This window comes from Oryctolagus cuniculus, chromosome 1 (genome assembly GCF_051225735.1).
Source record: "Oryctolagus cuniculus isolate XC-2025 breed Fujian yellow rabbit chromosome 1, ASM5122573v1, whole genome shotgun sequence".
Lineage (NCBI taxonomy): Eukaryota > Metazoa > Chordata > Mammalia > Lagomorpha > Leporidae > Oryctolagus > Oryctolagus cuniculus.
Genome location: NC_142867.1, coordinates 5,404,445 through 5,429,536, shown reverse-complemented (window position 1 = coordinate 5,429,536; position 25,092 = coordinate 5,404,445). Strand labels below are relative to the sequence as shown.

The 25,092-nt window shown below is 67.3% G+C and overlaps 3 protein-coding genes, 1 long non-coding RNA gene and 1 other non-coding gene across 5 annotated transcripts; 2 read left to right on the top strand and 3 right to left on the bottom strand.

The window, feature by feature from the left end:
* Positions 1–5,879: 5,879 nt before the first annotated feature.
* On the bottom strand, positions 5,880–11,913 carry RIN1 (Ras and Rab interactor 1). The gene is made up of 10 exons (XM_051830624.3): positions 11,035–11,913; positions 10,728–10,908; positions 10,522–10,636; positions 10,367–10,439; positions 10,179–10,270; positions 9,346–10,086; positions 8,887–9,192; positions 8,513–8,644; positions 8,211–8,362; positions 5,880–7,492 (listed from the first exon to the last, which is right to left on the bottom strand). The coding sequence occupies exons 1-10, from the start codon at positions 11,118–11,120 to the stop codon at positions 7,049–7,051; spliced, it is 2,322 nt and encodes a 773-aa protein (XP_051686584.3). The 5' UTR covers positions 11,121–11,913; the 3' UTR covers positions 5,880–7,048.
* Positions 11,914–12,018: 105 nt separating this feature from the next.
* Positions 12,019–19,234, bottom strand: BRMS1 (BRMS1 transcriptional repressor and anoikis regulator). Its single transcript, XM_051830628.3, has 10 exons — positions 19,094–19,234; positions 15,689–15,827; positions 15,521–15,611; positions 14,570–14,697; positions 14,405–14,484; positions 14,221–14,317; positions 13,540–13,632; positions 12,869–12,933; positions 12,667–12,706; positions 12,019–12,490 (listed from the first exon to the last, which is right to left on the bottom strand). Exons 2-10 carry the CDS (start codon positions 15,825–15,827, stop codon positions 12,483–12,485), a joined length of 741 nt encoding a protein of 246 aa, XP_051686588.1. The 5' UTR covers positions 19,094–19,234; the 3' UTR covers positions 12,019–12,482.
* Positions 15,835–19,873, top strand: LOC103347314 (uncharacterized). The gene is made up of 2 exons (XR_016224653.1): positions 15,835–18,769; positions 19,020–19,873. It is a non-coding gene; the product is annotated as an uncharacterized LOC103347314 (long non-coding RNA).
* Positions 19,489–21,400, bottom strand: B4GAT1 (beta-1,4-glucuronyltransferase 1). Its single transcript, XM_002724345.6, has 2 exons — positions 20,258–21,400; positions 19,489–20,102 (listed from the first exon to the last, which is right to left on the bottom strand). Exons 1-2 carry the CDS (start codon positions 21,311–21,313, stop codon positions 19,911–19,913), a joined length of 1,248 nt encoding a protein of 415 aa, XP_002724391.1. The 5' UTR covers positions 21,314–21,400; the 3' UTR covers positions 19,489–19,910.
* A 437-nt stretch (positions 21,401–21,837) lies between these two features.
* Positions 21,838–21,919, top strand: TRNAS-GCU (transfer RNA serine (anticodon GCU)). Its single transcript has one exon. It is a non-coding gene; the product is annotated as a tRNA-Ser (tRNA).
* The last annotated feature ends 3,173 nt before the right edge of the window (positions 21,920–25,092 follow it).

Genomic DNA, 25,092 nt, shown 5'->3' with positions numbered 1-25,092 from the left:
GAGCTGGATCGGAAGAGGAACAGTCGGGGCTAGAATCGGTGCCCATGTGGGATGCTAGCGCTGCAGGCTAGGGCGTTAACCCGCTGCGCCACAGTGCCGGCCCCAATAAATATTTTTTAAAAAAGAAAGAAAGAAAATGAAAATGTCTCCAGCCATTGCCAAATGCCATGTCCCCTGAGGCAGCACTGTCCCCAGTGCAGAACTTCTGCCCGGGGCTGGACCTAGAAGGCTGCGGGTGTTGCAGAATGAATGAATGAATGTGGCTCAAGTCAGCGAAGAACTGATGCAGTGGGGGAGCTGCGGTTCTTCCTGGAGCCCACGTGCTGCTCACGTACTGCTTACCCCGGCAGTCAGCCCTTTTGTCAAGGGGAGACTGACGCTCAGGCAGTCTCGGCAGGTGCGCGGCCGGGCTCCGTGGGGTCTCATCCCAGTGGCCTCTGGCTCTGAGGGTCAGGGAAGGTATCAGGCACGCAGGAAGGGAGAAAGGCAGGCCAGGAAGCAGGACTTGGGGAGGGGGGCCCGGAGATGCGAGGTGCCCCTGGAGTATACCAAGGGTCCCACGGGGAGGGACGTGGAGGGCGCGGTGAGCAGGAGCGGAGACTGGCGATTGCAGCAGAGGCCTGGCCCAGAAGGTGTCCAAGCTGCATGAGGCTGAGCCTAGCCGCGGAGGAGCCGGCTCCGGGGCTGGCGTGGTGGCCGGGGGCCAGTCAGGAGGCTGTTGCAATGGTCTGGGAAAGGAGGGGGGCTGGCTGGAGAGCTGGGCAGCAGGGCGGGCCGGGCGGGGGACGCAGCCTCTGGGGGCTCCTTAGGGGCGGTCCTGAGCCGGCTCCAAGGGTGTGGCGGGCCCAGTCATGATTCAGGCGATGGCCAGTGCTGGGGCGGCTAAGGGGAAGCTGCAGGCCGTCTGGCAAGTGGGTGGGTCGGAGCAGAGGTCAGGACCCCGGCCTCCTCCGTGGGGGTGAGGGGTTGGGGGACAGGCAGGGGAAACAGGAGGAGGAGGGGCAGAGGCCGAGTTCCAGATGTGTGGGTTGGGCCTACTTGCAAGTGGAGGGCAGCCTGAGCCAGCAGGGGGTGCTAGGGAGAGGACAGAGGGGGCACCTGGGTGCCCAGCAAAGCCAAGAGTTGGATGGACAGACTGAGGCCCCGTGGGTCTTGCGCTTCCTGCTCCTCTGGGTGTCCCTCACTTTTCTTGGTTCATCCACAGCACAGAAAATATGCTAATCGGGGGCCCGAGCTGTGGCACAGCGGGTTAAGTGTCACCTGCAGTGCCAGCCTCCCATAGGGGCACCGGTTCGAGTCCTGGCTGCTCCACTTCCCATCCAGCTCCCTGTCAGTGTTCCCGGGAAAGCAGCAGAAGATGCCCAAGTCCTGGGGCCCCTGCACCCACGTGGGAAACTCACACGGAGCTCCCAGCTCCTGGCCTTGGCCCTGCCCCGCCCAGCCCCAGCCATTGCACACATCTGGGGAGTGAACCTGGGATGGAAGACCTCTCTGTCTCTCCCTCTCTCTCTGTCACTGCCTTTCAAATAAATAAATTTTTAAAAAGAAAAAAAAAACAGAAAAGATGCTAATTGACACAATAAGGGCTTGAAGGTTGGTCGGGGGATTTAAAGACACATGCGTGCATGGACGCGAAGCAGGGAAGGCCACAGGTACACAGGCAAGGGTGGCCGTGTGGACGGATGAGTGGCCACACGGAGAGACGGATGGGTGCTGAATGGAGAGGTGAGGGGTGTGTAGGTGAGAAGCTACGCACAGCTGTGGTAACACAGGGTACAGGCAGAAGGGGGGTGTCCTGATTCATAGCCGGCAGCCCCTGGGATGAGCAGTGCCGGCCAGGAAGGCGGGACAGCTGGGCCCCGGGGCCAGGGTAGCACCCAGCCCATTCTCCCCTGGGGCTGGCACTCAGGACCCCAGGCTCAGCTCACATGGAGGGCCGGGGCGGGGCTGGGGATTCCCCTGCTCTGCCCCTGGCCCCTGGTGGAGAGGGGGTGAGCTCCTCTCCAGGGGGGCACGAAACAGAAGCCGCGCCCCGGAAGGAGGCCTATCTTGCAGCAAAGGCAGATGGCGGTCCTGGCGGCGGCGTGTGGGCCCCTGGGTGTGGGGAGACGGCCGGCCGGGGTGGAGGGGGGATGGAGCGTGATTGGGGGGCGCCCCCCGGGCAGGCGTCCTGGGGAGCCTTGGCAGGCCGCTGAGCTGAGCCAGCACATTGCTTTGTGTACAAATCACCTCCCTTCCTCCTTTTCCTTCCCTCCCATCCCCCACCTCCCTCCATGTCTAAATTCTTCCCAAACCACCCCAGCCTTCGGGCTGCCGGGTGGGTGGGAGGTGCCTGTCTTGGGTGGGAGCCGGAGGAGGGGGGTGGGAGAGGTCCCACCCAGGGCGGGGGGGGTGGAGTAGAGCAAGCACAGCCGCTGCCTCCTGGTCCCTAGCGGTGGCGCCGCACCCCGAGAACCTCTGGATTTCTGGATGGAGAGCCCTGCGGTGCTGGGGTGCTGGGGACGGGCAGGGGGAGAGCCTGTGGGGAGGGGGAGCCCAGGAAGAAGGGAGGGCCCCTCTCTGCAGCAGGTAAAGGGTTCTGACAGCTGGAGGTGGACAGTGGCCGCGTGTGCGACCGTGGGTGCACCAGCAGGTGTGTGCGCGTACGTGGGGGTGTGCACGGCTGCGTGGCGCGTGCATGTCCCCGCAAGCCCACACCTGCGCCCACAGCTGCGAGGGCGACATAGCTGGCTGCCCCGGCATTGCCCAGCCTGTCCAGCTGGGCCCCCAGTTCCCGCGCCAGGCAGATGCGTGCCCCGGACATCTGGCCACAGCTGCCCCCAAGAGAGGGAATCTCGGGGCTGGGATCAGAGTTGGAGGGACGGCGGCCTCCCCCTCTTCCAGGACGCAGTGGCTCAGCCGTCCGAGGGGCACCTGTGGGAGCGGAGCCCTGCCCACCCCCTGGAACTCTGCACCGTGGCCTCCTCTGCCACCCAGTCTCAGCCTCCCCGCCCCCGTCTCTGGAATTCTCTCCTGGGCTCTCACTTTTCCCTCTCTTCCGGTCCTCTTCCTCCTGCCTCCTCACCATCCCCAGCCAGGGAGCGCTGGGTCTGTCTCTCAGGCCACCGACCAGACCAACCGCGGGATTTCTGTGTTCCTCCCCACACCCCTCCGTGTCTGGGGTCTCCCTGTCCCCGGGACTGGTCTCGGCAGCCTGTCCCTTTCTGTCTCGTCTGCAGGGTCGCCCTGTCTCTGCCTGGCCACCACCCCTGGGTGGTCCATGCCTCCCTCCTTCTCCTGGCACTGCCCCACCCCCACCCCCAGGGGCTGGCTGGGGCGGGAGCCAGGTCCCGGGCTGTGACCAGGCTGGGAAGGGGAACCCAAGCAGACATGATATTTATGTTAGGGACTTCAAAGTGGAGCAGAGGCCTTGGTGCGGGGTGGGGGTGGGCGGCAGCACCAGCGCCCTCAGGTCAGCTCCCGCCCCTCCCTGCCGGGGGTCTCCTTGGTGACGCACGCCTCCCCCCGTGGGACACTGAGACCCAGAGTAGGGACAGAGTGGGCTATTTTGGTGCCGAGTTCCAAGAAAGGCACTTCCTGTGCCCCCGCCTGCCCCCAGTCCGGGTGTTTCTTCCTGTCGCCCGGGCCCCACCTCCTCCACGCATCAGCGGGCTCTGGGGGTGGCAGGAGCAGAGGGTGAGATCTCAGCAGCAAAACATCCCTGGCGCTGGGACAGCCGTGCGCTCGGCAGAGGCCTCGCCCGGGCAGGGCCGTGCAGGCTGTAACCCTGTCGGCACCGACCGGCCCACCGAGCGCCGGGCCCCTCGGGGCCTCCGGGGTCTGCCGGCCTGAGGGTCCGAGGGGACAGGATGGTCTGGGGGGGGTCACCCTGTCCCGGCCCCAACCTTGGCTTCACCCTTGCGAAAGCAGCCCAGCTGCTGGGGCCAGGGGCCTGCGGGTGGGGCGGGGTGGGCCGGAAGAGCCGATTCTCTCATCCTGCACACAGCCCGGGGGGCCCAGAGCCCCTTCCGGTAGCTGCACCCAACAGGCATCTCTCAGGCAGGAAGCCCCCTGCCCACCCTGGAGGCTTGCTCGGGGCCCTCTGGTCCAGAGCCCACCCCCAGCCCCTGGGACAGTGCCCCCCCGCCCCCCCAGGCTCTCCCGTGAATCACTCTGGCTGGAATCTGATGAGCTCAGGCCACCCCGCCCAGCGCCGCCGCCGCTGCCTCCTGCCCGGCCAGGGGGGTCACCTCAGCCCGAGCAGGGGTTGTCTTGGGAGACGCTGGGGGCTGGGCCTGGTGAGTGAGGCAGGGGCAGGCCAGGGCGAGCAGCAGAGCCAACAGGAGAGGGGCTTGGACCTCTCTTGTGTGTGCTCAAGTGTGCACGTGTGAGCACGCATGCGTGTGTGCATACGTGTGTGTGTGCGTCCCATGTCCCTGTCCCTGTCCTTGCGTCCACTGTGCCTGTGTGTGGCAGGGAGTCACACTCTGTAGACGGAGGTTGAAGAGAACCCCGGCGTGCACCGTGTCCACTGCACAGGGCACGCGTGGCCAGCGCGGTCAGGGTGTCCCTGTGGCAGGGCTGGGTGTCAGACTGTGGGTCAGGGTGTTACTGTGTGCAGGACCGAGGGTGTGAACACGGGTCACGAGGCCATGGTGGGGTGTGACACGCGCTGTGTTGACGGTGGGTGCGTCTCAGTGCCTGATCTCCACCCCACCCTTCCCAGGCCATCTCACAGGCCCTGACTCCTGGGCCTGGCTGGGCTGTGCAGCCCGGGGGGAGCCGGCCCGTCCCTCCCCGTCCCTCCCTCGCCCGCTTCCCGCTCCCCGCTCGCGGGACCCGCGTAGGCAGGACGGCCCAGAACCCCACTGAGGGCTCCCCCTGGCACTGGCAGGGTCCCTGGAGTCCAGAGTCCCCTGGCCGCCTTCTCCGCAAACAAGTGACTCTTCGCGCTGTTGGCACCGAGGTGCGCTCGCCCCCTGGTGGCAGCGGCGGAGAACGTAGCCCCCCGCGCTCCAGGACCGCGGAGGAAACTTTGGGGCGGAGCCTGCCCCAATCCATCACTCCACATGGATCCACCAAGTGCCCAGCAACCCGGGAAGAAGGCCCGCTGGACTCTGGCATTCCGGGGAGTGGGGGGCGGGCAGATAAAAAGCAAGCACGTGTAGGACAATGGTGACTGCAGCGGTGACAAGTGCGACATCTCCAAGTGAGGGAAAGATGCAGCCCGCGGCCCCTCAGCAGAGCCAAAGCCCAGGTCAGGGCTCCTGTCCCACACCGCAGCAGTGGAGGATGGACAAGGGACATCGCCCCTCGGAGCCTCGGCCTCCTCTTCCCAGGGACAAAGGCGGCGGCAGGGGCTGTGGTGAGGATGGCGGGATCTGACCTGCTTCCCTTTGGGTGGGGCTGTGGGTGCTGGGTGCTTGGTGGAGAGCAGACACTTGGCAAACTCCAGGGCATGGACGTTGGCGAGCCACTTGGCCGGAGCAAGCCTCAGCGCGTCCCCATCTGTAAGACGGGCGTGGGGAGGCCCAGCCCTGCCAGCCCTGCGCGTGCATGGTGGGGGGCACTCCTGTGTCGTGACCCTTGGCTGGCCCTGGCCCATAGGATCTCCTGAGAAGATGACCCGGGAGTCCCAGGCAGGGTGGGGGCCTGGCAGGGCTCCCAGGAGCCATTGCTGCATTCCCAGGGCCAGGAATCCGCAGGGGGCGGGGGGGGGGGGGAGGGCCTGCGGAGGCCCAGAACGCTTGTTCCCGTGAGACGAAGTCCACATCCGGTCCCTTGGGGTTCTCTGAGCACCCCTGTGGCCGCTCGGGGCCCTTTCTCTGATTCCCACGTGCAGCCCTTGCTTGTCTGGCCTGGGGCCCCGCCTCACGGCCCCTCCCTCCTGGTAATCGAACTCCAACCAATGGACAACATTTATTGGGTGCCTGTGGAGTGGGGCGCTGGGGCGGGGGTGGGACACACACAGTAGAGGGGGCTTCCTGTCTGCGAGAGGCTTGTGAGGAGCGGCGGGGGCCTGGCGAGAAATCTGGGAGCCCCACGCACCGGGGCTGTGTCTGGATCGTCGGAGCCGGTGCCCGCCGTGTCCACCTCCCAGCTCCGACGCGTGGACTGACAGCCCAGGTGGGCGCCTCCGAGCTTGCCGAGGGGGGCAACGCCTTCCCGGGGTAGGGACCCCAAAAGGCGGCCTCGCCCAGACTTCTGACTCACAAAGACCTCAGGGCCAGCAGCCTCCAGCCCCCCACCGTTGTCCCCCAACTGCCCTGCGCTCCTAGGAATCTAAGGTGAGTGGCCACAGCCCTCCCCTCAGGGTTGGCCGCTTCCTGCGCCGTGCGCCCCCTGGTGGTTGGTGAGCAGCAGTCTTTGCTCCGATTTGCACCTGCCCTGGGCTCCCTGCCTTGAGAGCTGATTGTTTTGGGAGGGAGACGCTGGAACCCGGCTCACCCCATTCAATCCCCAGGGAGGGCCTGGGAGGACTTCCGATCTTGGGGAAAGACCGGGATCGGGTGCTTTCTCCGCAGGGAGTCGCCTCTCATGGGCCCAGTCGGCACGCAGCCGTGGGCAGAGACTCCGGGGAGACAGCAGGTGGGGGCTGCTGACCCGGCCTCCTTCCCGCTCTCTCCTAACCTTAGCTCTGCTCTGTAGCAGATCCTCCCGAACACTGGTGGCGAAGGGCACATCTGGTCCAGGCCTCGCAGGGCCCTGAGGGCCCCCCACATCCTGCAGCTGGTGAGGGAAGCTGCCAGGCCCGTCTCCGTCCCCTGGCCACCGGCTGGGCACTCACCCCTGCATGCTGCCTGGTGGGAGAACATGGGGCAAGGACCCCAGTCCCCCTCACGTCGCTCCAGCCCCTCGGCTGTGGCCAGCCCCCGCTCTCCCGTAGGTGGGGTCGTGGAGAGATCAGACGGGGTGCCGGCCTGCGAGAGGGCTGGGGTGGGGGTGCCCAAGGAGGCTGTGGTGCTGACGGCTCTGAAAGGCCTTCCCAGAAGGCTCGGAGCCCCTGCCCCAAGTGATCCTCTGGCCACTTCCAACTGCCCCTCAGCTTCGGGTACGCCCCGGCTTCCAGCTACCCCTCGGCCAGCTGGTCTCCCTCTGCCTCTGGCTCCGCTGGCCGCCCGGGGCCTCCGGCGGCCCCAGCCTCGGCCTGCTCGGCACTGCTCTCACGCTCTCCCCCCGCGTCTCCAGGGCCTCCTTTCCCTTCCTCCGGCCTCCCTGCCGCAGGCCGCCCATTGCCCTGCTCGTGGGCAGCAGCCCCCTGGGATTCAGGCCGCTCTGCCCGGCGGTAGACGAGGTAGCCGGCGGCGGGCAGCCCGCGGGCCAAGGCTCCAGGGGGCAGGCGGTGGTAGCCCTGCTCCCTGTACAGGAAGAGGCCGAAGGAGTCGGGCTGGGCCACTCGGAATTTGGTGGCACAGAGCTGGCTGAGGGTGGCGACTGAGGCTTCCGGGGGCACGGCCAGAGTCTTGGATGTGCACCCAGTGCTGGGGTCCTGGTAGGCGACTCGGAGAAGGTGCTGTGGGGAGGAGAAGCCCAAGCAAGCGCTCAGCCTGCCTGCCACGCGTCCACCTCGAAATCACCGGCACGGCCAGTGCAGGCCACGCCGGCATGGGGCAGGGGCGCCGGCCCATGGCAGGACCAGTTGGGAGAAGCTGTGGGTACTCCCGGGGCTCTGGGGCGGGGAGGGGTGCGGCCGGCTGGGCGGGCCACAGCTGCATGTGCAAGGCCAGGGCAGCGGGCACCCCACAAGCCTAATGAGATGCCCACATTGGCCCCCGTATCACCCCCAGGAGGTGGCTGCTGCTACCCCCTTCTGTAGAGGAGAAAACTGGGGCACACGGGGGTTCAGTTAGGGGCCCAAGCTCAGAGGCCCCCAAGCCGGAACCCAGAGGGGAAATGGGAGGGCGAGGAGAGCAGGGGCGGAAGCCTGGGCCGGGAGAGGCACAGCCCTGGCGGGTTTAGGGCCCGAGCCGGCCGCCTCTGTCCCCTTCCCTTGCTGTGTCCAGCCTCAGTTTCCTCATCTGTACAACGGGGAGAACCGTGGCCCTCCTCTGGGGTTTCTGGAGGCCACCCCGGAGCTGGGCAGGTGGGAAACCCTGGCTCGGCTGGGCTGGACTTGATATTTGCCAAGGGCGCTGCTGCTACTGCACGGTGACACCAGCATGACTGCCCCCCACCCCCGCCACGCTCCGGGCCGGGCCAGGCTGGGGTGGACGGTGCAGGGGGCCTGTTACCTGGAGGCTGTGGGTGGCAGGCAGGCGGCGCTGTTCCCAGAGGCTGAGGGAATGCTGCAGCTCCTGGGAGGGGCTCCGGGGCAGGGCGTGGGCCTGGCTCAGGCTGCTCAGCAGGGCCAGGCTGGCCGACAGGCTGGTCAGGTAGTAGCCGCCTGGAGCACAAGGGGGGAGGACTGCAGCTCCCTCCGGACACGGGGACAAGGGACACAGGAAGCACCTGCCCGCGCTCACGCGCGCTCCCAGCCCCGCCCCCACCCCCGGCTGGCAGGTGCTCCGTGCGGGTGTGCTGGGTGGTCCCTCACCCTCCCCCGTGAGCAGGGCCGGCTCCAGCAGCTCGGACATGTACTCGGCCTCCAGCAGCAGCTCAGGGAGGTCGCACTGGGCCAAGACGAAGCTCAGCAGGGGCAGGAACTCATCAGCGCCGGCACCCTCGCCTGCGGGGACGGGGAGGCGGAGGCTTCAGGCTCCCCCCGGGGCAGCCCAGCGGCCCAGACCCATCCTCGGCCCTGATCTGTCCTCTGCCTGCCCAGGCCTGGGCGGTGCCACTGCTGTAGCGACCGCCCGAGTTGAGGAGCTACAGAGAGGGGCCGCAGCTCGCTCGGGTCTCAGTTTTACCATCTGTGAGATGGGAGGGCTGACCGAGCCGTCATGCATGCTGTGTCGGGGGGGGGCTCACCCGCGTGCGTCCTCAGGGCCACGTACAGCAGCTTGCAGGCCTGCAGCAGCCGCTGCACCTGGGCACTGGGGGAGTAGGTGCGGAGCAGCTGCAGCAGCTTCTGGCGCACCTGCTCCGTCTCCACGGCGGACGGCAGGCTCAGGTGAGACCCGAAGGCCCCGGGGCCCTGGGCCCGGGCCAGGCGGAGGCCCTCAGCCAGGCGGCCCAGGGAGCCATCCGCGGAGAGCCGGCGCCGCAGGCGGGCTGCCAGGACAGGCCGCAGGGGTTTGAGCACGGAGCGGTGCAGCGACTTCTCCAGGACCTGCTCTGCAGGAGGAGGGTGGGGGAGGGCGAGGAGGTGAGGGAGGCGGGCAGGACAGCGGCGAGGCGGGGCGGGTTTGCAGGGCAGCAGATGCGCGAGGGGCAGGGGCAGACACAGCCGGGGAAGAGCCAAGCACCCAGCCCCGGCCAGGGCCTCACCCAGCCTCTCGGGCGGCAGCAGCTTCTCGGGGCCCAGCTCGGCGCTCAGCATGGCCCTGGCCCGGCTCAGAGCCTGGCGGACGCCCTGCAGTTCCTGCGGCTCGGGCCCAGCCCGCACCTGGGTCAGAAGGTCCTGCACCAGCTGGCCCACGGCCGTGTGCCTGTCCCGCGTGAGCGCCCTGGCCGCCCGGCCCACCTGCCGCTCGGGTGCCAGCAGCGAGCAGAAGGCGGCACTCATGGAGCGCAGCAGGGGTCGCCGGCGGCCCAGCTGGGGCGAGGTCGCTGGGCTCTCCCGGGACTGGGGCGCCCCTTCCTCCTCGGAGCTGCTGGGGGAGCCGCAGTCCACCTCCTGGAGGGAGGGCAGCGGGGGGACGCCGGGGCCAGTGCCCCCGGGCACGCGGTAGCCCGTGGAGCCCTCCCTCCGCAGCAGCTGGCGAGGGGGCACCCTCTCGGCCTGGCTGGCCGCTGTCGCCGCCGGCAGCTCCGGCACCGGGGGAGGCGGCACGGCCGGCGGGGACAGCGGGCTGGAGGTCTCGGTGGACACGCGTACTTTGAAGCTCCTCTTGAATTTCTCCCGCTTGGTGGGGCCCAGGTCCCCCGGGAACAGAGGGTTGAAGAAGCACAGGGCGGCCCCGGTGCCCTGGTCCAGCTCTTGAGGGGAGCGGGCCTTCAGCCGGGGCAGCCGGGCGCCGTCGGGCGGCCCCTGCTGCGCCTTGGTGTTGAGGGAGGAGCTCCAGAACTCTAGGGACAAGCAGAGGCTCAGGCTCCAGGCTGGGTGCTCCCTCCCCGCTTGGCCCTGGCGGGTCCAGCTAGGCAGCCAGCAGGGCCCTTACCCATGCCCAGGTGGGAAATGGCTTCCAGCTCCTTGTGGGTGGCCGCCTGGTGGATGGCTCTGGGGAGCCGCAGCGGGAGGAGAAGAACGTCCCTGAAGCCAGAGAAGGAGCAGACCGTCAGGGGCGGCACAGCCGGGCTGGCCTGGCGTGGGGGGGCGGGGGGCAGGGCCCCAGGGCGGCCGACTCACCGGGCCCGGCAGTAGGCACAGATGAGCTGCACCAGGTCCGGGAACACGAGCTCCGAGCCCTCCAAGGAGACGCCTGCGAGAGCTGGGAGGTGAGGCCGACCTCTGGGGACACCCCCTCCCCACTGGCTCACAGCCCGGCAGGCCCCGCCTCTCACCGCCTGGGCGCTCCTGGATGTAGTGGCTGGAGACGAAGGAGGGGCCGCTGGCCTCGGGCAGCCGCACGCACAGGGCCTGGCACTGGTGGGTGTTAGACTTCCGCACGAGGAACGCCTGCGAGTGGATGGGTGCGGGAGGCTCAGGACCTGGGTGCAGCCCCTCTGCCTCCAGCCCTCAGCGGCCGCCAGGGGTGGGCGGGACTCACCCCCGGGGGCTCGGTCCTCAGCACGTGCAGGGCGGCCGCAGCGTTGGCCCGCAGCTGCAGCCACACGGGCCGGGTGAGCAGCAGGCGCTCCCGCAGGCTCACGATGCGCCCCGGCTGCTGGGGTCCCCCTGCCTGTCCCCCGCCGGCATCGGGCACGTCGTACAGAGGGTCCTGGGCGGGCCTGGGGGTGAGCACCCGGACTTGAGTGGGTGTCTGTGGGGGAGGGGGGACCCTTGCCTGCTCCTTCCCCCCACCTCCTCCGTCCCTCCCCGCCCCACCTGGCCGCCCTTCCAACTTCAACACTAACTTTTCTCTCTCCTGGTGGCCAGGAGGGCAGCTGGACAGGCTGGGGGCTCCGAGAGGGGCTGCCTTGGGCGCCCCCAGGGCTTCCATGGCTGGGAGCTCCTACCCGGCTTCTCCTGGGACTCAGGAAGAGAATCCAGCCCCCAGGCACAGGCGCACACATTCCCAGCGGTGAGTAACACTTCCTGAGGGCGGTGCGCCCTGGCACACCCCGCCAGTTAACTCTTGTGCGTCCACTCTGCTGGCCGGTGCCTGCTTCCTCTCGCTTCTGGACTCGGCTCAAGGGGCAGGGATCCCCCTCCACGCCAGCGCCACTCCTAGGGCCCCAGCTGTGGGGGGCACCACCTCCACACGGTGAATCCTGCAGCCGTGCTGGTCTCCTTATAGCACGTGGGTGGGCAGGAGGGGGTTAAGTGGGGCCCACTCAGTCCCCACAAGCCCCGCCTTTGGGGCACCTTCGTCCTGCTCATGGTCAGTTACTCAGCCACCTCTCTGTGGTCAGCAGTTGCGAGAGCACCCCCTGCTGGTCACAGATGACTCACTCCTGGGCCCAACCTGGGTTTGGGGGATTTCAGGTTGCCATGGAGAAAAGATGCCACATCTCCATGGAAACCAACCCCTTTGCTTAACTGGGGTTCTGGGGGTGGTTCCGACACGCGCTAAGCAGGGGGAGTGTGGCTGTGAGGTCGGCAGCGCATGGCGCTGCTGCCGGCTGCCTCCCACGCACAGGCCCTGCCAGCCTGCCTTGCCCATCTGCCGAGCGGCAGGGCAGGTGCAGACACGACCCAGAGGCCGGGCCCAGGCTCCAGTCCCCTCCGCTGGCCACGCCGGGTGCTCCACACGCTCTGCCGGCCCCTTCCCCAGCCCGCACCCCAGCCCCTGCTGGGCAGTGGGGGAAGGCACCAGCGCAGGGTCTGCCTGCCTGGGGCACTGCCCGCGGACGCCGGATCCCTCCAAGGTCCATCAGACACACACAGGACGCAGCAGAGCCCTACGAGAGGTTTTAATTCCAGTCCTGGCGAGTGGGAGGCAAACACCAAGAACCACCTGAGAGAACCGGGGAGCCGGTGTCTCACCGCCGGCTCCGGCCTGGTGGGCGCACAGGACACCTGGCTCAGAGTTCCCGGGCAGTGGGGCCCGCTGCCGTGGCCCGGAGGCTGCAGAGAGCCAGGGCCCGAGGGGCGGGCAGGATGCTGCTTTGGCTTGAGTCAAGGTCCTTCTTCGTGGCCAGGGGCGGAGGTGACAGTCTTGCCTGGCCGGTCAGCTCTCGAGCCACAGCTGTGCAGGCCCTAAGGCGCAGGAATGCAGACCAGTGCAGGCCAGAGGGGGACGTCCCGGCAGCACTGCGGCCACCCCGGGGGGCTTGTCTGTCTGCCTCCCCACAGCAAGAGTACGCGAGGCCTGCGTTCAGTGCCAGCTGCTCCGGGAACCCCCTGGCTGGGGGCAGCAGGGTCATGGCCCTGGGGAAGTGGGAGGGAAAATCATCGCTGGTCAGAGGCAGCCGGACGCAGAGGCGCGGAGGGCACCGCCCGCTCCCCGGCCCCCAAACCCCTCCAACCTAGTAAGGCTCTGCCACCGCCCCCTCTCCCTGGGCACACGGGGGATGGGAGGGGGCGAGGCAGACCCCCACACTTACCATCCGCTTTCCTCTTCTGAGGGGACACAGCTGCCCGCGCCTGCGTGGGTGAGCACAGCCCTGAGGACGCTGCCCTCCACGCATCAGAGAGCGGGCCAGGGCGGGTGGCACGACTCTTCCGGGTCTGGATCTGCCCAGCCCGGCTTCCCACCTTCCCTCCCGCCCTCCCCCGGGGCGGCCTGCAGCGGGGCCAGGCACCCACCTTCTTGATGGCCGTCCAGTCCTCCAGAATGTCGACCTCCTGCAGCATGTACACGATGTAGGGGCCTGCGGCAGGGGTCAAGGAAGCAGGACCGGCGCGCGGTGGCCATCTCGGCCCCACACCCAGTGTCCAGCAGAGGCGGTGCAGACAGTGCACGTGCAGCTCCCAGGAGCCACCTCCTACCTCGGAGTCCCCTGGTCCCCCGTGGTAGGGAGGGGGACTCGGGGCCTGGTTCACCCAGTCCACGGAGGGCACCAGGCACCACCCCTACCCCCCTTGCCCTCACCTCCTTCCTCCAGGCCGGCCGGCCGAGCCCAGTCGCTCCTAGGGGCCTCCCCACCAAAACCACAGCTCCCTACCTGGCGTCCACGCCCTCACCCCCTCCGCCCCACCCCTCGAGTCACTGCCTTCCGGACCCCTCTCTCCGCCTGTGCCCACTCTGCCACCGGTGGCCGCAGACCAACACCACCAGCATCCGGGAGAGCCAGGGAGGCCTCGAAGGCCTCACCGCGGACGCCGCGGGGCTCACTGGGTGCGGGCAGTTGGCTCGGCCTCGCCACGGCAGTCACCGAGCGAAGGTGGCCGGTCTGCGTCCCCTCCACCCGCCCACTCCCAGCTCGGGGCTGACCCTGACACCTGCCCGTCTCGGGCCCCCGTGCGTGGAAGGATACCGGAAACCAGAGGTGCCTTCTTCCTCTTGCTGGGTGGCACCGCGTCCCAGGTCTTCGCGCTGCCTCTGGCGTGGAGTTTGTCATCCCACCACTCTGTGCCCCCAGACCCAAGTCAGGACCCCGCAGGCCGCTCCCACACGCACCCTTCGCCCAGGACACCGGCCTCCTGGACCTCCCCTCCTCCCTCGGCACCCAGGGTGGGGACGAGACCCCGGGCTGGGGGCCGGAATCCCACTAGGGCTGCTGAGGTCCTGAATTCCTGAGTGGGCAAGCAACGGACAGGGGCCACCGCACTTCCACGAGCCTCGGACCTACTGCTCCGTGGGCGGTGGGGCAGTGACCGCACACGGGGAGGGTGGCCACTGTACACGTGGGCCTGCCAGACAGCTCACCCCTGGTCTTTAAAGGGGCACGGACGGGGACGGCAAGGGGACCACGGCTCCCCAAGTCCCTGCTGCGTGCCAGGCACTGGGTTTGCTTTTCCAGGCCCGGTCTCATGCTGTCCTCATTGGGACCCCGGGACACCGGCACAGACTCCACCCTGCGCGGACTCCACCCTGCGCGGCAGGGCTGCCGAGGCCCGGGGGCTGCCCTCACCGGAGCCCTCACAGGGACCCCAGGACACCCGCATGGACTCCACCCTGCGCGGCAGGGCTGCCGAGGCCCGGGGGCTGCCCTCACCGGAGCTGAGGTCCAGGCTCTGGCGGTCCTCCTCCAGCCTCTGGATCCGCTCCTGCAGCTCCCCGTGCAGCGTGTCATAGAGCAGCAGCTTCTCGCTCTGCGAGGCAGCAGCGGGGCTGAGCGGGGTGGGGGCAGGCGGCGCCCCTCGCCCGGCCAGCCCGCCCCCGCCCCTGCCCCGCCTCACCTCCAGGTGCTGTCTGGCACCCTGCAGCTCACACTCGTACTTGTTCCTGATCACGTCCAGACAGAAGCCCTTGTAGATGCCTGCGGAGGGGAGAGGGGCCTTGCCTGGGAGCCCCGGCGCCCGAGAGAACGGGGCGGGGCCGCGGGGCGCAGGACGGCCACACACCTGCCACCTGAATGCGGATCTTCAGGCTGCGCTGCAGCCCCCCAAGGGGCTCCATGTACTCAGGGGCCGTCTCAGCCCCCACTTCCTCCAGCCGCAGGCGCAGCTGAGTCAGGCGCTCCCTGAACAACCTGGGAAGCGGAAAAGGCCAGGGAGCAGCCTCTGCTCACCCACCACACCTGGGCAAACAGGGGACGGGCCTGCCCCCCAAGACCCCACAGGCTCCCCGGCCCCGCCCCTGGCCCTACAGACACCCGCAGGCTCCCCGGTCCTGCCCCTGGCCCTACAGACCCCACAGGCTCCAAGGTCCTGCCCCTGGCCCTACAGACCCCACAGGCTCCCAGGTCCTGCCCCTGGCCCTACAGACCCCACAGGCTCCCCGCCCCCCCCCCTGGGCCCCACAGACCCTGCAGGCTCCCCAGCCCTGCCCGGGGCCCCACAGACCCCCCCCAACAGACCCCACAGGCTCCCCGGTCCTGCCCCTGGCCCTACAGACCCCACAGGCTCCCTGCCCCCACCCTGGGCCCCACAGACCCTGCAGACTCCCTGGCCCCGCCCGGGGCCCCACAGACCCCCCCCCACAGACCCCACAGGCTCCCCAGCCCCGCCCCTAGCCCTACAAACCCTGCAGGCTCCCTGGCCCCAGCCAGGGCCCCACAGACCCCACAGGCTCCCCGCCCCCACCCTGGGCCTCCCAGACCGCCCAGGCTCCCCGGCCCTGCCCCCCAGACCCCGCAGGCTCCCCGGCCCTGCCCCCCAGACCCCGCCCCTGGCCCCCTAGACCCCCCGGCTCCCCGCCCCTCACCCTGGGCCCCCCGGCCCCGCCCCTGGCCCCACAGACCCCACCCCCGGCCCCCCGGCCCCGCCCCTGGCCCCCCAGACCCCCCCCCCGCTCCCCGGCCCCGCCCCTGGCCCCCCAGACCCCACCCCCGGCTCCCCGGCCCCGCCCCTCACTTGTCCTTCAGCTGCGAGAACTGCTTCTCCAGGTCCAGCATCTCGCTGACGCACTCGCTGCGGCGCCGCTCGTAGTCCTCGTCGTCCATCTCTGGGACGAGAGGCCGGTCAGGGCTGGCTCTGCACGGGGCGGGCGGCCACCGCGCTGCCCGCGCACCTGCGCCTCACCTGAGCTCTCCTCCTCCGACTCGGTCTGGCTGCCGCTCCGCTCCTCCTCGCTCTCTTCCTCCTCCCCGTTCATCTCGGCAGCCGAGTCGCCCTCCGCTTCCATCTCTTCGGGGTCTTTGCCGGGCGGCTGGATGGGCATCTGGGCTCGGGGGGGGGGGGCAGGCATCACTCCACTGCCCCCGGCTCAGGGAGCGCAGGGCAGGGCAGACCTGGCCCCTGAGGCGGGCAGCAGGGCCGGTGGAGCCACGCCCTGCGTGGCAGGGGTGTGGATGGCTGGGTGCGCCTCTCACAGGAGCTGGGCGCTGTTGTTGGTGCCACCTACGACCCACGGGCAGGTGGCCCAGGCCGCCCAGGCCCCTCAGCCTGCCCCGGAACCAGTCCAGCTCCTGCGCCCGCCTTCCTCTGCCCGCGGCGTGCCCTCAGCATCTCTTCTGGTATGGTCCTCCGTCCTCGGCTTGGCTCCCGCTTCCTCTGGGGCCAGAGAGGCCTGGCCTCCGTGGGCCAGTCCCTCCTCCTGGCCTCCGTGGGCCAGTCCCTCCTCCTGGCCTCCGTGGGCCAGTCCCTCCTCCTGGCCTCCGTGGGCCAGTCCCTCCTCCTGGCCGGTGCACTGTTTTCAACGTCTCCCAAGGTTCATGCGTCAGGAACAACCCGAGGCGACAGAGGCGATGAGCGCGTGCGCTGGCGGTGTCCCTGCGGGCGGCTCGGTCAGCACCGGGCAGGTTCCGATGGAAGGATGTTTGGCCCCCTCCCCTCTGCTCTCGCTCGCCCTCCTGCCCTCTGCCAAGAGACGATGCGGGTGGCCAGACGGGGGGCCCTCGACGTGGACTGTCCGGGCCCCAGAACTGTGAGAACCACGATTCCTGCTCTTCACTAAGTGCGAGGCTCAGGTATCGCCGTGGAGCGGCGCCGCGCTAAGACGGCAGGCTCCGCCCGGGGGGGGGGGGGGGGGGGCTTCAGCTCGGGCGCCTTCTCCCGCTGAGAAAGCAGGAACCGAGCCCCACCCGCCTCACTCAGCTGCACTTTCCAGCTCCACTTCTCAAGGCCCGCACGCTGGCTGTTCTTACCCTCTTAAAACTAGTTTTGGGCCGGCGCTGCAGCTCACTAGGCTAATCCTCCGCCTGCGGTGCCGGCACACCGGGTTCTAGTCCCGGTTGGGATGCCGGATTCTGTCCGGGTTGCCCCTCTTCCAGGCCAGCCCTCTGCTGTGGCCAGGGAGTGCAGTGGAGGATGGCCCAAGTGCTTGGGCCCTGCACCCCATGGGAGACCAGGAAAAGCACCTGGCTCCTGCCTTCGGATTGGCGTAGCTCTGGCTGTAGCAGCCATTTGGGGGGTGAACCAATGGAAGGAAGACCTTTCTCTCTGTCTCTCTCTCTCACTGTCTACAACTCTCTCTCTGTCTCTCTCTAACTCTGCTTGTCAAAAACAAACAAACAAACAAACAAAAAAAACTAGCTTTGCTATTTAGCGGAGGGGCAGAGAGGGCAGGCCTCCGTCCGGTGATGTACTCCCCACCTGCCAGCAATGGCCGGGGCTGCTCAGGCAAAGCTGAGAGGGGAACTCCAGCCAGGCCTCCAGGGTGGGGGGCAGGGACCCAGCGCGCAGGGGTGTGCGCCAGCAGGAAGCTGGGACAGGGCACTCCAGTAGGGGGCCCGGGGGCTCCAAGAAGCATCTTCACCCTAAAGCCCACCCCAGGGTTCTTCACTTTCACCTCCGGCCTGTTCCGTGTGCTGCTGCACCTGTCACTCCAAGCTGAGACTGAGCCTGCAGGGGCTCCCGGCACCCCGGAACACTGTCAGTCATTCCTCCCGTAGTCACCACCTCACATTCACGGAGCACCACCCGGGGACCGCTGGACCCTGCAGGTGCCAGGGGCCAGGCCACAACTGTGACAAAGACATCCCCGACCTGGAGGAGCTCACGGTTCCTGGCAGAGAGGGGCAACGCAGCAGGCGGGGGCGGGGGGCGGCTGCAGCTGGGCACTGGGGCGTCCAAGCAGGACCAGAGGACCAGGACAGACCGCGAGCTGAGCGTGCCGGGCAGTGAGTCCCAAGTGCAAAGACCCAGAAACGAGAGGGCCGGCCATCAGCACAGCGCCAAGCTCTGCAGGCCAGGGCAGAGGGTGCGGCTGGCAGAGCGAGGCCCTCCACGGCGTTCCCGGGCCACAAAGCGGCAGATGAGGAGACCGCCACAAAGGAGGAAGACGCAGGACAGCACCAGCTGCCGCCGAGGCCCCTGGACGGGGGACCCCGCGGGCCTGGGCGGCAGGCCGGCCCTCTGCCCTCACTGTGCTGTCTTCCCAGCGACGGTGTAGACACGGCTCCTGGGGCCGGGGAGGGGGCCGCTGCTTGTTTGCATCCTAGTCTGTCTCCTGTTGCTAATAACAACACCACAGACTGGGTGCGTTACACAGAAAACAGATTTATTCGGGCTCACAGTTCTGGTCCAAGGCTGAGGGGCGGCACCGGGTGACTGCAGGGTCGCCAGATGGCGGCACCATCCCGGGGTGATGGACAGGGGGGTGGGGCGCACGCGTCTCCTCCGGTCCCTCTCCAGGGCCTCACCCTGCCGACACCGTCTAATCCCGACCTCGTCTCAAAGGCCCCCCCACCAACACCAGAGTTGGATTAAGTTTCTGCCTTTTAAGCTCCAATGTGAGTGCTGGGGCGGGTGTAGACAGCTGATACTGAAGCCACAGCCTCGTCAGGGCGAAGGCTGCACACCTGCCTCCTCCCCCAGCAGAGGCCTGGCCAATGTAAATTAAAGCAACGGTCGCCGGGCAACACTTAGCCTTCACTTCAAGGTACCCCGGTCCCGGAGGTGGCGGCCACTTCCCCCCGACACCGATCCCAGCAGTGAGCAGTGCCCGCTGCCTCCGCAGAGGTCAGCGATGAGCAAGGCCGCAGCCTCCTCTTCCGCACTCTCACGCCTCGGTTCCCGACAGGTGCAATGCCTCTGCCCTGGCCAGGGAAGCCTCCGTTCTAAGACTCGGCCCCGCCCTACGAGCTCCATCAAGCCGCACCCTCCACTTGCAAAAAGAGAAAGCTCACTCCCGCTCCGAGTGCTGGAACGATCGCCAAGGCGGTAAAGCGCTGCGCGAAATCAATTTGTCTCTGCGGACTGAAGCTCCGCCAAGGCCGGCCACCCCCACCTCCCGGGAGGCAGACCCCTCCCCACTCCCGCAGCCTCTCCGAGGCGTCCTGGGAGCCTCCCGCCCTGCTCCACCCCGAGATGCGCCGACGCAGCCCGAGAGAATCGCCTGCGCTTCTGCGGCCCCGCAACCCCGCAGCCCCGCACGCGTCAAGCCGGTTAAGTCTCCGCTTCCGCCCCGCAGGAGCAGGAGGTCGTGCCGGCTCCCGCCGATTGACCGGAGGCGCAGAACCGGGCGCCGGACGTGACAATACGCACCGCGGGCAGTGCGGCCTCTGGCCTCACGTCCGAGTCTCCCTGGGTCCGAGTCACAGGCTGCCGGCGATGGACCCCGCGGCCGAGCTTCCGGAAACTCTATGCAGTCCCTCTCCTCCGGGGGGCGGGGCCTGCCGGTGCTTCCGCGTGCGTCATCAGGAGGCGCCCGCCGGGGGAAGCTCACCATTGGACCGCGGGGGCCGAGGCATGCTGGGATACCGCGGGCCGGTTTCCATAGCGACGGGCGGACCGTCTCCGCAGGCCTTCCCCGCGGGGAAGGCCGCTCGTGGGTTTCCGGCTGAGCAGCGGGCCGCCCTCCGCCCGCCGTCACCTCCCCGTGGTGTGCAGGGGGAGAGCCCGCCCCCGCCCCCAGCTCGGGAGAGTAACGGAGCCAGCCGTGGTGTGAACACGCGTTTATTTACACTTCCCGCCTCCCGCGCCCTCAGGGGCGGAGGCCAGGGGGAACCTAGGGGAACTGGATTCTAACTCGTTTTTTCCTTAATAAAAAAAAGCGCATTTCGCCGGGTCCTCGGCCCCTAGCCCTGCCGGCTTCACACTGTTCGCCCCGGATGGTTAACAACAACAACAACAACAATACTGTAATAATAGTAACGACACTTCACAGGTGCACGAAGCTGACGTTTCACGCACAGCGTCTCCTCTGAGCCTCGCAGCGGTTCTGTGAGGTAGGCGCCCTCACCGCCCTTCCGGACAAGGGGGCGGAGGCTCAGAGAGGTAAGGGACTTTGCTCAAGGCCACACAGCTCGAGAGTGGTGGGCGCCCCGCAGTCGAGTCCAGCGCCACCCCGGCCCCGCGGGGCTCAGCAGCGGCGGGGCGAGCTGGGGTACTTGGCCTTTAGCTCCTGCTTGAACTGGCGGTAAAGGATCTTATTGTGCTGGTTCTCGGCCTCCTTCTGCGGGTGGAACTTCAGAGCCTCTTTGAAGCCCTTGTGGACCAGGAAGCCTTCGTTCAGCACCTCGAAATCAAACCCCGCCACGTGCAGCTCGCAGGCCTGCGGGGGAGAGACGGGTCAGCGAGGCTGGGGGAGGCGGAGGCGGACACCCCGGCCATGCTCCAGCGTCCTCACCCCCCCAGGCACCCCTCCTCACCCAGCCCCTGCTGCTGCACCACCCCTGTCCCCCAGCCCACCCCGCCCCCCGCGGGCACCTGGCTGATGCGGTTGAAGCCGTACTGCCGGAAGCGCTCGTCGAAGGTGGGCACCTTGCCTCCAGCCACGTAGAATGGCTCCCAGGGGTCCTGCCAGGGCACCACGTAGGCCGGCCTCAGCAGGCTCTCTTCCGGGAGGTTGACCCAGCGGGAGTAGTTGGTGGGGGCCTGGCAGGGCGTGCACAGCCCGTAGTAGAAGGGCCGCACCTCGCCCACCTGGTAGAGCTGCAGCAGCTCCGTCTTGCTCATGGGCATGCGGCGGGCCCGGCGGATCTCGAAGGCGGGCACCACCAGGGCCGTGCCCCCCCACTGGCTGCTCTGGTCCAGCATTTCCCGCAGGCCTCGCCACAGCCCCTCGCTGGGCACCATGTCCACGTCAATCACCAGGGCGTAGTTGGCCCCCTCCCGGGCCAGATTCCTCAACAGGTTGTTGGGGTAGGAGACGTTGGTGCCCAGGGCGTAGTTGACGCCGGGCTGGGCCACCCTGGCCAGCTTGTCAAAGACTTCCTGGCACGTCCGCAGTAGGGCAAACTCCCCCGGCTCCCGAGGGTCGGGCACGGCGGCCTCGTAGCGCGAGGGACACACGAGGTGCATGGCGACCCGGGCCCGCATGTCGGGGCAGTGGCTGCTTAGCGCGTAGGCCAGCACCGTGGCCAGCTGCGCCTCCTCCTTGGTGGCCGCGAACACCGACACGGACAGCGGGCCCTCCCAGCGCTCCAGCAGGCCTGACAGGTGCAGCAGGTTGTCCACGCTGGCGTGCGTGGCCAGGATGACATCGTTGGGGTCCATGGTGGTCTTGAGGAGGCCTCGGTAGACGCGGTAGTCGCCGCTGGCATCCAGGACGCCTCCGGAGGCCAGCGCCGTGCGGAGCTGCGCCTTGACCTGGTCCACGGAGCGCGGGGACGGCGGGAAGAACTCGAAGTACTGGTCTTGCTCCTCCTGGCCGTGCAGCCCGGACAGCAGCGACAGGTAGAGCAGCTGCAGCATCGCCACCAGCATGAGCGCGGCCAGCAGCAGCTGGTAGAAGGCGCACCGGATGGCGTAGGACATCTGCATGGCTCTCGGGGCTCGGGGCGCGCGGCAGGGACCACCGGGCCGCAGCTTCTGCCGGCCGCCGCAAGCCCGGATCTACCGCAGCGTCCCGAGCGCAGCCGAGGCGAGCCGAGGCGAGCCGACCCCGCGCGCCGCCCCGCCCACCGCCCGCGCCGGGAGCGGGAGGCGGAGCAGCCGCCGCGGCGCCGCGCGCTCCGCGAACGCCGGAGCTGGCCGCCGCGGCCGCGGGCTGCCCGGGACGCGCTCCCCCGGCGGAGCTCGGGTCGGCGCGCGACCCCCGGGGCCTGAAACCCCGGCGCCCCGGCGCGCTCGTCCCGACCCGGGGAGGGGGCTCGGCGGCCGCAGCGTCGCGCGCGGGCTCCCGGCAGAGGCGCGCCGACGGGAAATAAAACAGCTCTCCTGTTGTGTCCCCCCCGTTTCTCCCCGCCTCCGGTCCCACCGGGTCGACGCTGGGGGGTGCGGTCGGGCCCGGGACGCGCGGAGGAGATGCGAGATAAGGGGATGCGGGAAGGAGTTGGCGCCCGTGGGACGAGGTGGCCGAGTGGTTAAGGCGATGGACTGCTAATCCATTGTGCTTTGCACGCGTGGGTTCGAATCCCATCCTCGTCGGCCCTGTTTTACAGGGGGAGAGCGCGCTTTAATTTTCTACACTCTGCCTGTGGGGAGCAGCGAGCTGAAGAAAACGAGGGTGCAGAGGACTGGGGTCCAGGTCCGGGCTTTCTCGCCTCCCACCTGGGTGTGCCCCAGGTGTCTGAGCCCTGTCTGTGCGCGGCGGGGCGAAGGTGTGTGCTTCTTTCTCGCCGGTGCCCGAGAGAAGACCCCAGTGGAGGCGGAACCGGGTGGGGGCAGTGGTGTCTGTTTAAGTTGTTAGCGGAGTCGGCCTCCTGATCCCCCCACCCCAGGGTGCAGACCCAGCACCACTTGCTTGGCCTCGTAGGGCGAGGACTTGGCTGTGTATCCTGTGCAGGTGCAGCAGCCTGGGGGGGGGGCGGGGGGGCGGCGTTCCCCATGCTCTCCCCTGACCCCCCCCCCCCCACAGGAGGGTGCTGGGGGTGTTGCCTTGAGGAGGGGTTGGGGAGCCACGTTCTGCAGCCCAGTGCGGCCCCTCAGCCCCTGTCCTTAGGGCTTCTGGGAGGAAGGCAGCTGTGGCTATGGGGCTGGATTCCCGCCCCCTCAGTGTTTTCCCTTACGGCCTTCACCTGACCGGATGAGGCCCACCCACATTGTGGCAACGTGATTCTGCGATGTAAGAAGTGTGTATCTGGGGGCCAGCGCTGTGGTGTAGTGGGTTAAGCCTCCCCCTGCAGTGCCGGCATCCCATATGGGCACTGCTTCCTGTCCTGGCTGCTCTTCTTCCTATCCAGCTCTCTGCTGTGGCCTGGGAAAGCAGTAGAAGATGGTCCAAGTGCTCGGGCCCCTGCACCCACGTGGGAGACCTGGAAGAAGCTCCTGGCTCCTGGCTTCAGATTGGCCCAGCTCTGGCCATTGCAGCCATCTGGGGAGTGAACCAGCGGATGGGGGACCTCTCTCTCTGTTTCTACTTCTCTCTGTAACTCTGTCTTTCAAATAAATAAAATAAAAAGGTTAATCTGGCCCAAAAAGGACACCCACAGCCACGCTTACACTGGTGTTTGATCATGTGTCGGTGCCACAGCCCAGTCAAACCAACACACGAGGTGAGCCAGGATGAGCCAATACTGCTGATTCCACCCAGACTCCCCAGCCTTTTTTTTTTTTTTTAATTTGTTTATTTGAAAGGCGGAGTTACAGAGAGAGGGCAATATCTCCCATCTGCTGGTTCCCTCCCCAGATGGCCACAAGGAACTGGGGCTGGACCAGATAGAAGCCAGGAGCTGCATCCGGGTCTCCCACGTGGGTGCAGGGGCCCAAGCACTTGGGCCATCTTACGCTGCTTTCCCAGGTGCATTAGCAGGGAGCTGGATCGGAAGTGGGGTAGCTGGAATGGAACTTGAGCCCATACGGGACGCTGGTGCTGCAGGCAGCGACTCAGCCCACTACGCCACAGCGCGGGCCCCCAGGTCCCATGTCTTTCCAGACTGGTCTCTGCCGTCTACACCCAGCACCATCCCAGCTCCCTAGAACGGAGTCGGTTCAGCCGCATATCGTGTCATTCACAAATGACTTTCCCCAGCTGCCAATTTCAACCGTGTTCTGTCCCCAGTCACATCAAGCCCGGCGCGGGGCCTGGAAGTCAGCTAATTGGACCACTCTGCTCCAGAGGAAGGTCATTGGCTGGAGTTTTCCACCCCCGAGTTCTCCCAACAGCCCCTGGGGCGAGGTCTGCCCACTCCCGACCGATCATTCTTCCCCGACTCTCAGAGAGCTCTCATCCTGCCCACCCTCCCCAAGTCCTCAGAGCGTGGCTCTGGAGCCCCCGGGCCCACCCCCAGGAGCTGGGAGCAATGCTTTGCCTGAGCCAGACACAAGGACGCTGGCTGCTGTCCGCTGCCCCCCATGGCACCCCGGGGCAGCCAGAGCCACTTTCCTTGGGAAGCAGCGCAGGCAGAGTGGGTGCTGAAGATGGAGGTTTGAGTCTGTGGTCCGGTCTTGAGCCAGGTGCCTTTTTTGTTTGCTAATTTTTATGTATTTATTTTGAGAGGAGAGACACTGAGAGCCAGAGCGAGCCCTCAGCAGACCCCTGCTAAGCTGAAGCCAGGAGCCAGGAGCTCAGCCCAGCTCTCCATGTGGGAGGCAGGCGCCCAGTCACTGGAGCCACTGCCGCTGCCTCCCGGGGTCCGCATTAGCAGGAAGCTGGAGCAGGACTCGAACCTGGGACTCCAAATGGGACACAGGGGTTTTGACTGTTGTCTTCACCTGGCTGAATGCCTTCCCCAACAACCACCTGCTTTAAAAATTTTTGTTTTTGGCCGGCGCCGCGGCTCACTAGGCTAATCCTCCGCCTAGCGGCGCCGGCACACCAGGTTCTAGTCCCGGTCGGGGCGCCGGATTCTGTCCCGATTGCCCCTCTTCCAGGCCAGCCCTCTGCTGTGGCCAGGGAGTGCAGTGGAGGATGGCCCAGGTGCTTGGGCCCTGCACCCCATGGGAGACCAGGAAAAGCACCTGGCTCCTGGCTTCTGCCATGGGATCAGCGTGGTGCACCGGCCGCAGCGCGCCGGCCGCGGCGGCCATTGGAGGGTGAACCAACGGCAAAGGAAGACCTTTCTCTCTCTCTCTCTCTCTCACTGTCCACTCTGCCTGTCAAAAAAAAAATTTTATTTTTATTTTATTTGAAAGAGTTACACAGAGATGGGGGGAGGGGAGAGAGAGGGAGAGAGAGAGAGAGAAATCTTCCATCAGCTGGTTCACTCTCCAGATGACTGCAACAGCCAGGGCTGTGGGCCAGGCCAAAGCCAGGAGCCAGGAGCTTCTTCTGGGTCTCCCACGTGGGTGCAGGGACCCAAGCACTTGGGCCGTCTTCTGCTGCTTTCCCAGGAGCATTAGCAGGGAGCTGGATCAGAAGTGGAGCAGCTGGGACTCAAACTGGTGCCCATATGGGATGCTGGCAATCTGCTACACCACAGCGCTGGCTCCTGAATCATTTTTTAAATTAACTCCGGCCAACATATTTAAGAAAAAAAAGTATTTTTTTTTCATTTGAAAGGCAGAATTATAGAAAAAAGAGAGGGAGAGACAGAGAAATCTTGTACCCTCTGGTTCACTCCCCAAGTGGCTGCAACAGCCAAGGCTGGGCCAGGCTGAAGCCAGGAGCCAGGAGCTTCTTCCTGGTCCCATTTGTGGGTGGCAGGAGCCCAAACACTTCA

Coding starts and splice junctions, on each gene's coding strand:
- RIN1 (XM_051830624.3), bottom strand. CDS start 11,120: ATGGAAGCCCTGGGGGCGCCCAAGGCAGCCCCTCTCGGAGCCCCCAGC. Junction 10,637..10,727: donor TGAGGACCGAGCCCCCGGGG/GTGAGTCCCGCC, acceptor ATCCACTCGCAG/GCGTTCCTCGTGCGGAAGTC. Junction 8,645..8,886: donor GGCCCTGAGGACGCACGCGG/GTGAGCCCCCCC, acceptor CCGTCCCCGCAG/GCGAGGGTGCCGGCGCTGAT.
- BRMS1 (XM_051830628.3), bottom strand. CDS start 15,827: ATGCCCATCCAGCCGCCCGGCAAAGACCCCGAAGAGATGGAAGCGGAG. Junction 14,485..14,569: donor GATCCGCATTCAGGTGGCAG/GTGTGTGGCCGT, acceptor TCCCCTCCGCAG/GCATCTACAAGGGCTTCTGT. Junction 14,318..14,404: donor GTGCCAGACAGCACCTGGAG/GTGAGGCGGGGC, acceptor GCTGCCTCGCAG/AGCGAGAAGCTGCTGCTCTA.
- B4GAT1 (XM_002724345.6), bottom strand. CDS start 21,313: ATGCAGATGTCCTACGCCATCCGGTGCGCCTTCTACCAGCTGCTGCTG. Junction 20,103..20,257: donor GCTTCAACCGCATCAGCCAG/GTGCCCGCGGGG, acceptor TCTCCCCCGCAG/GCCTGCGAGCTGCACGTGGC.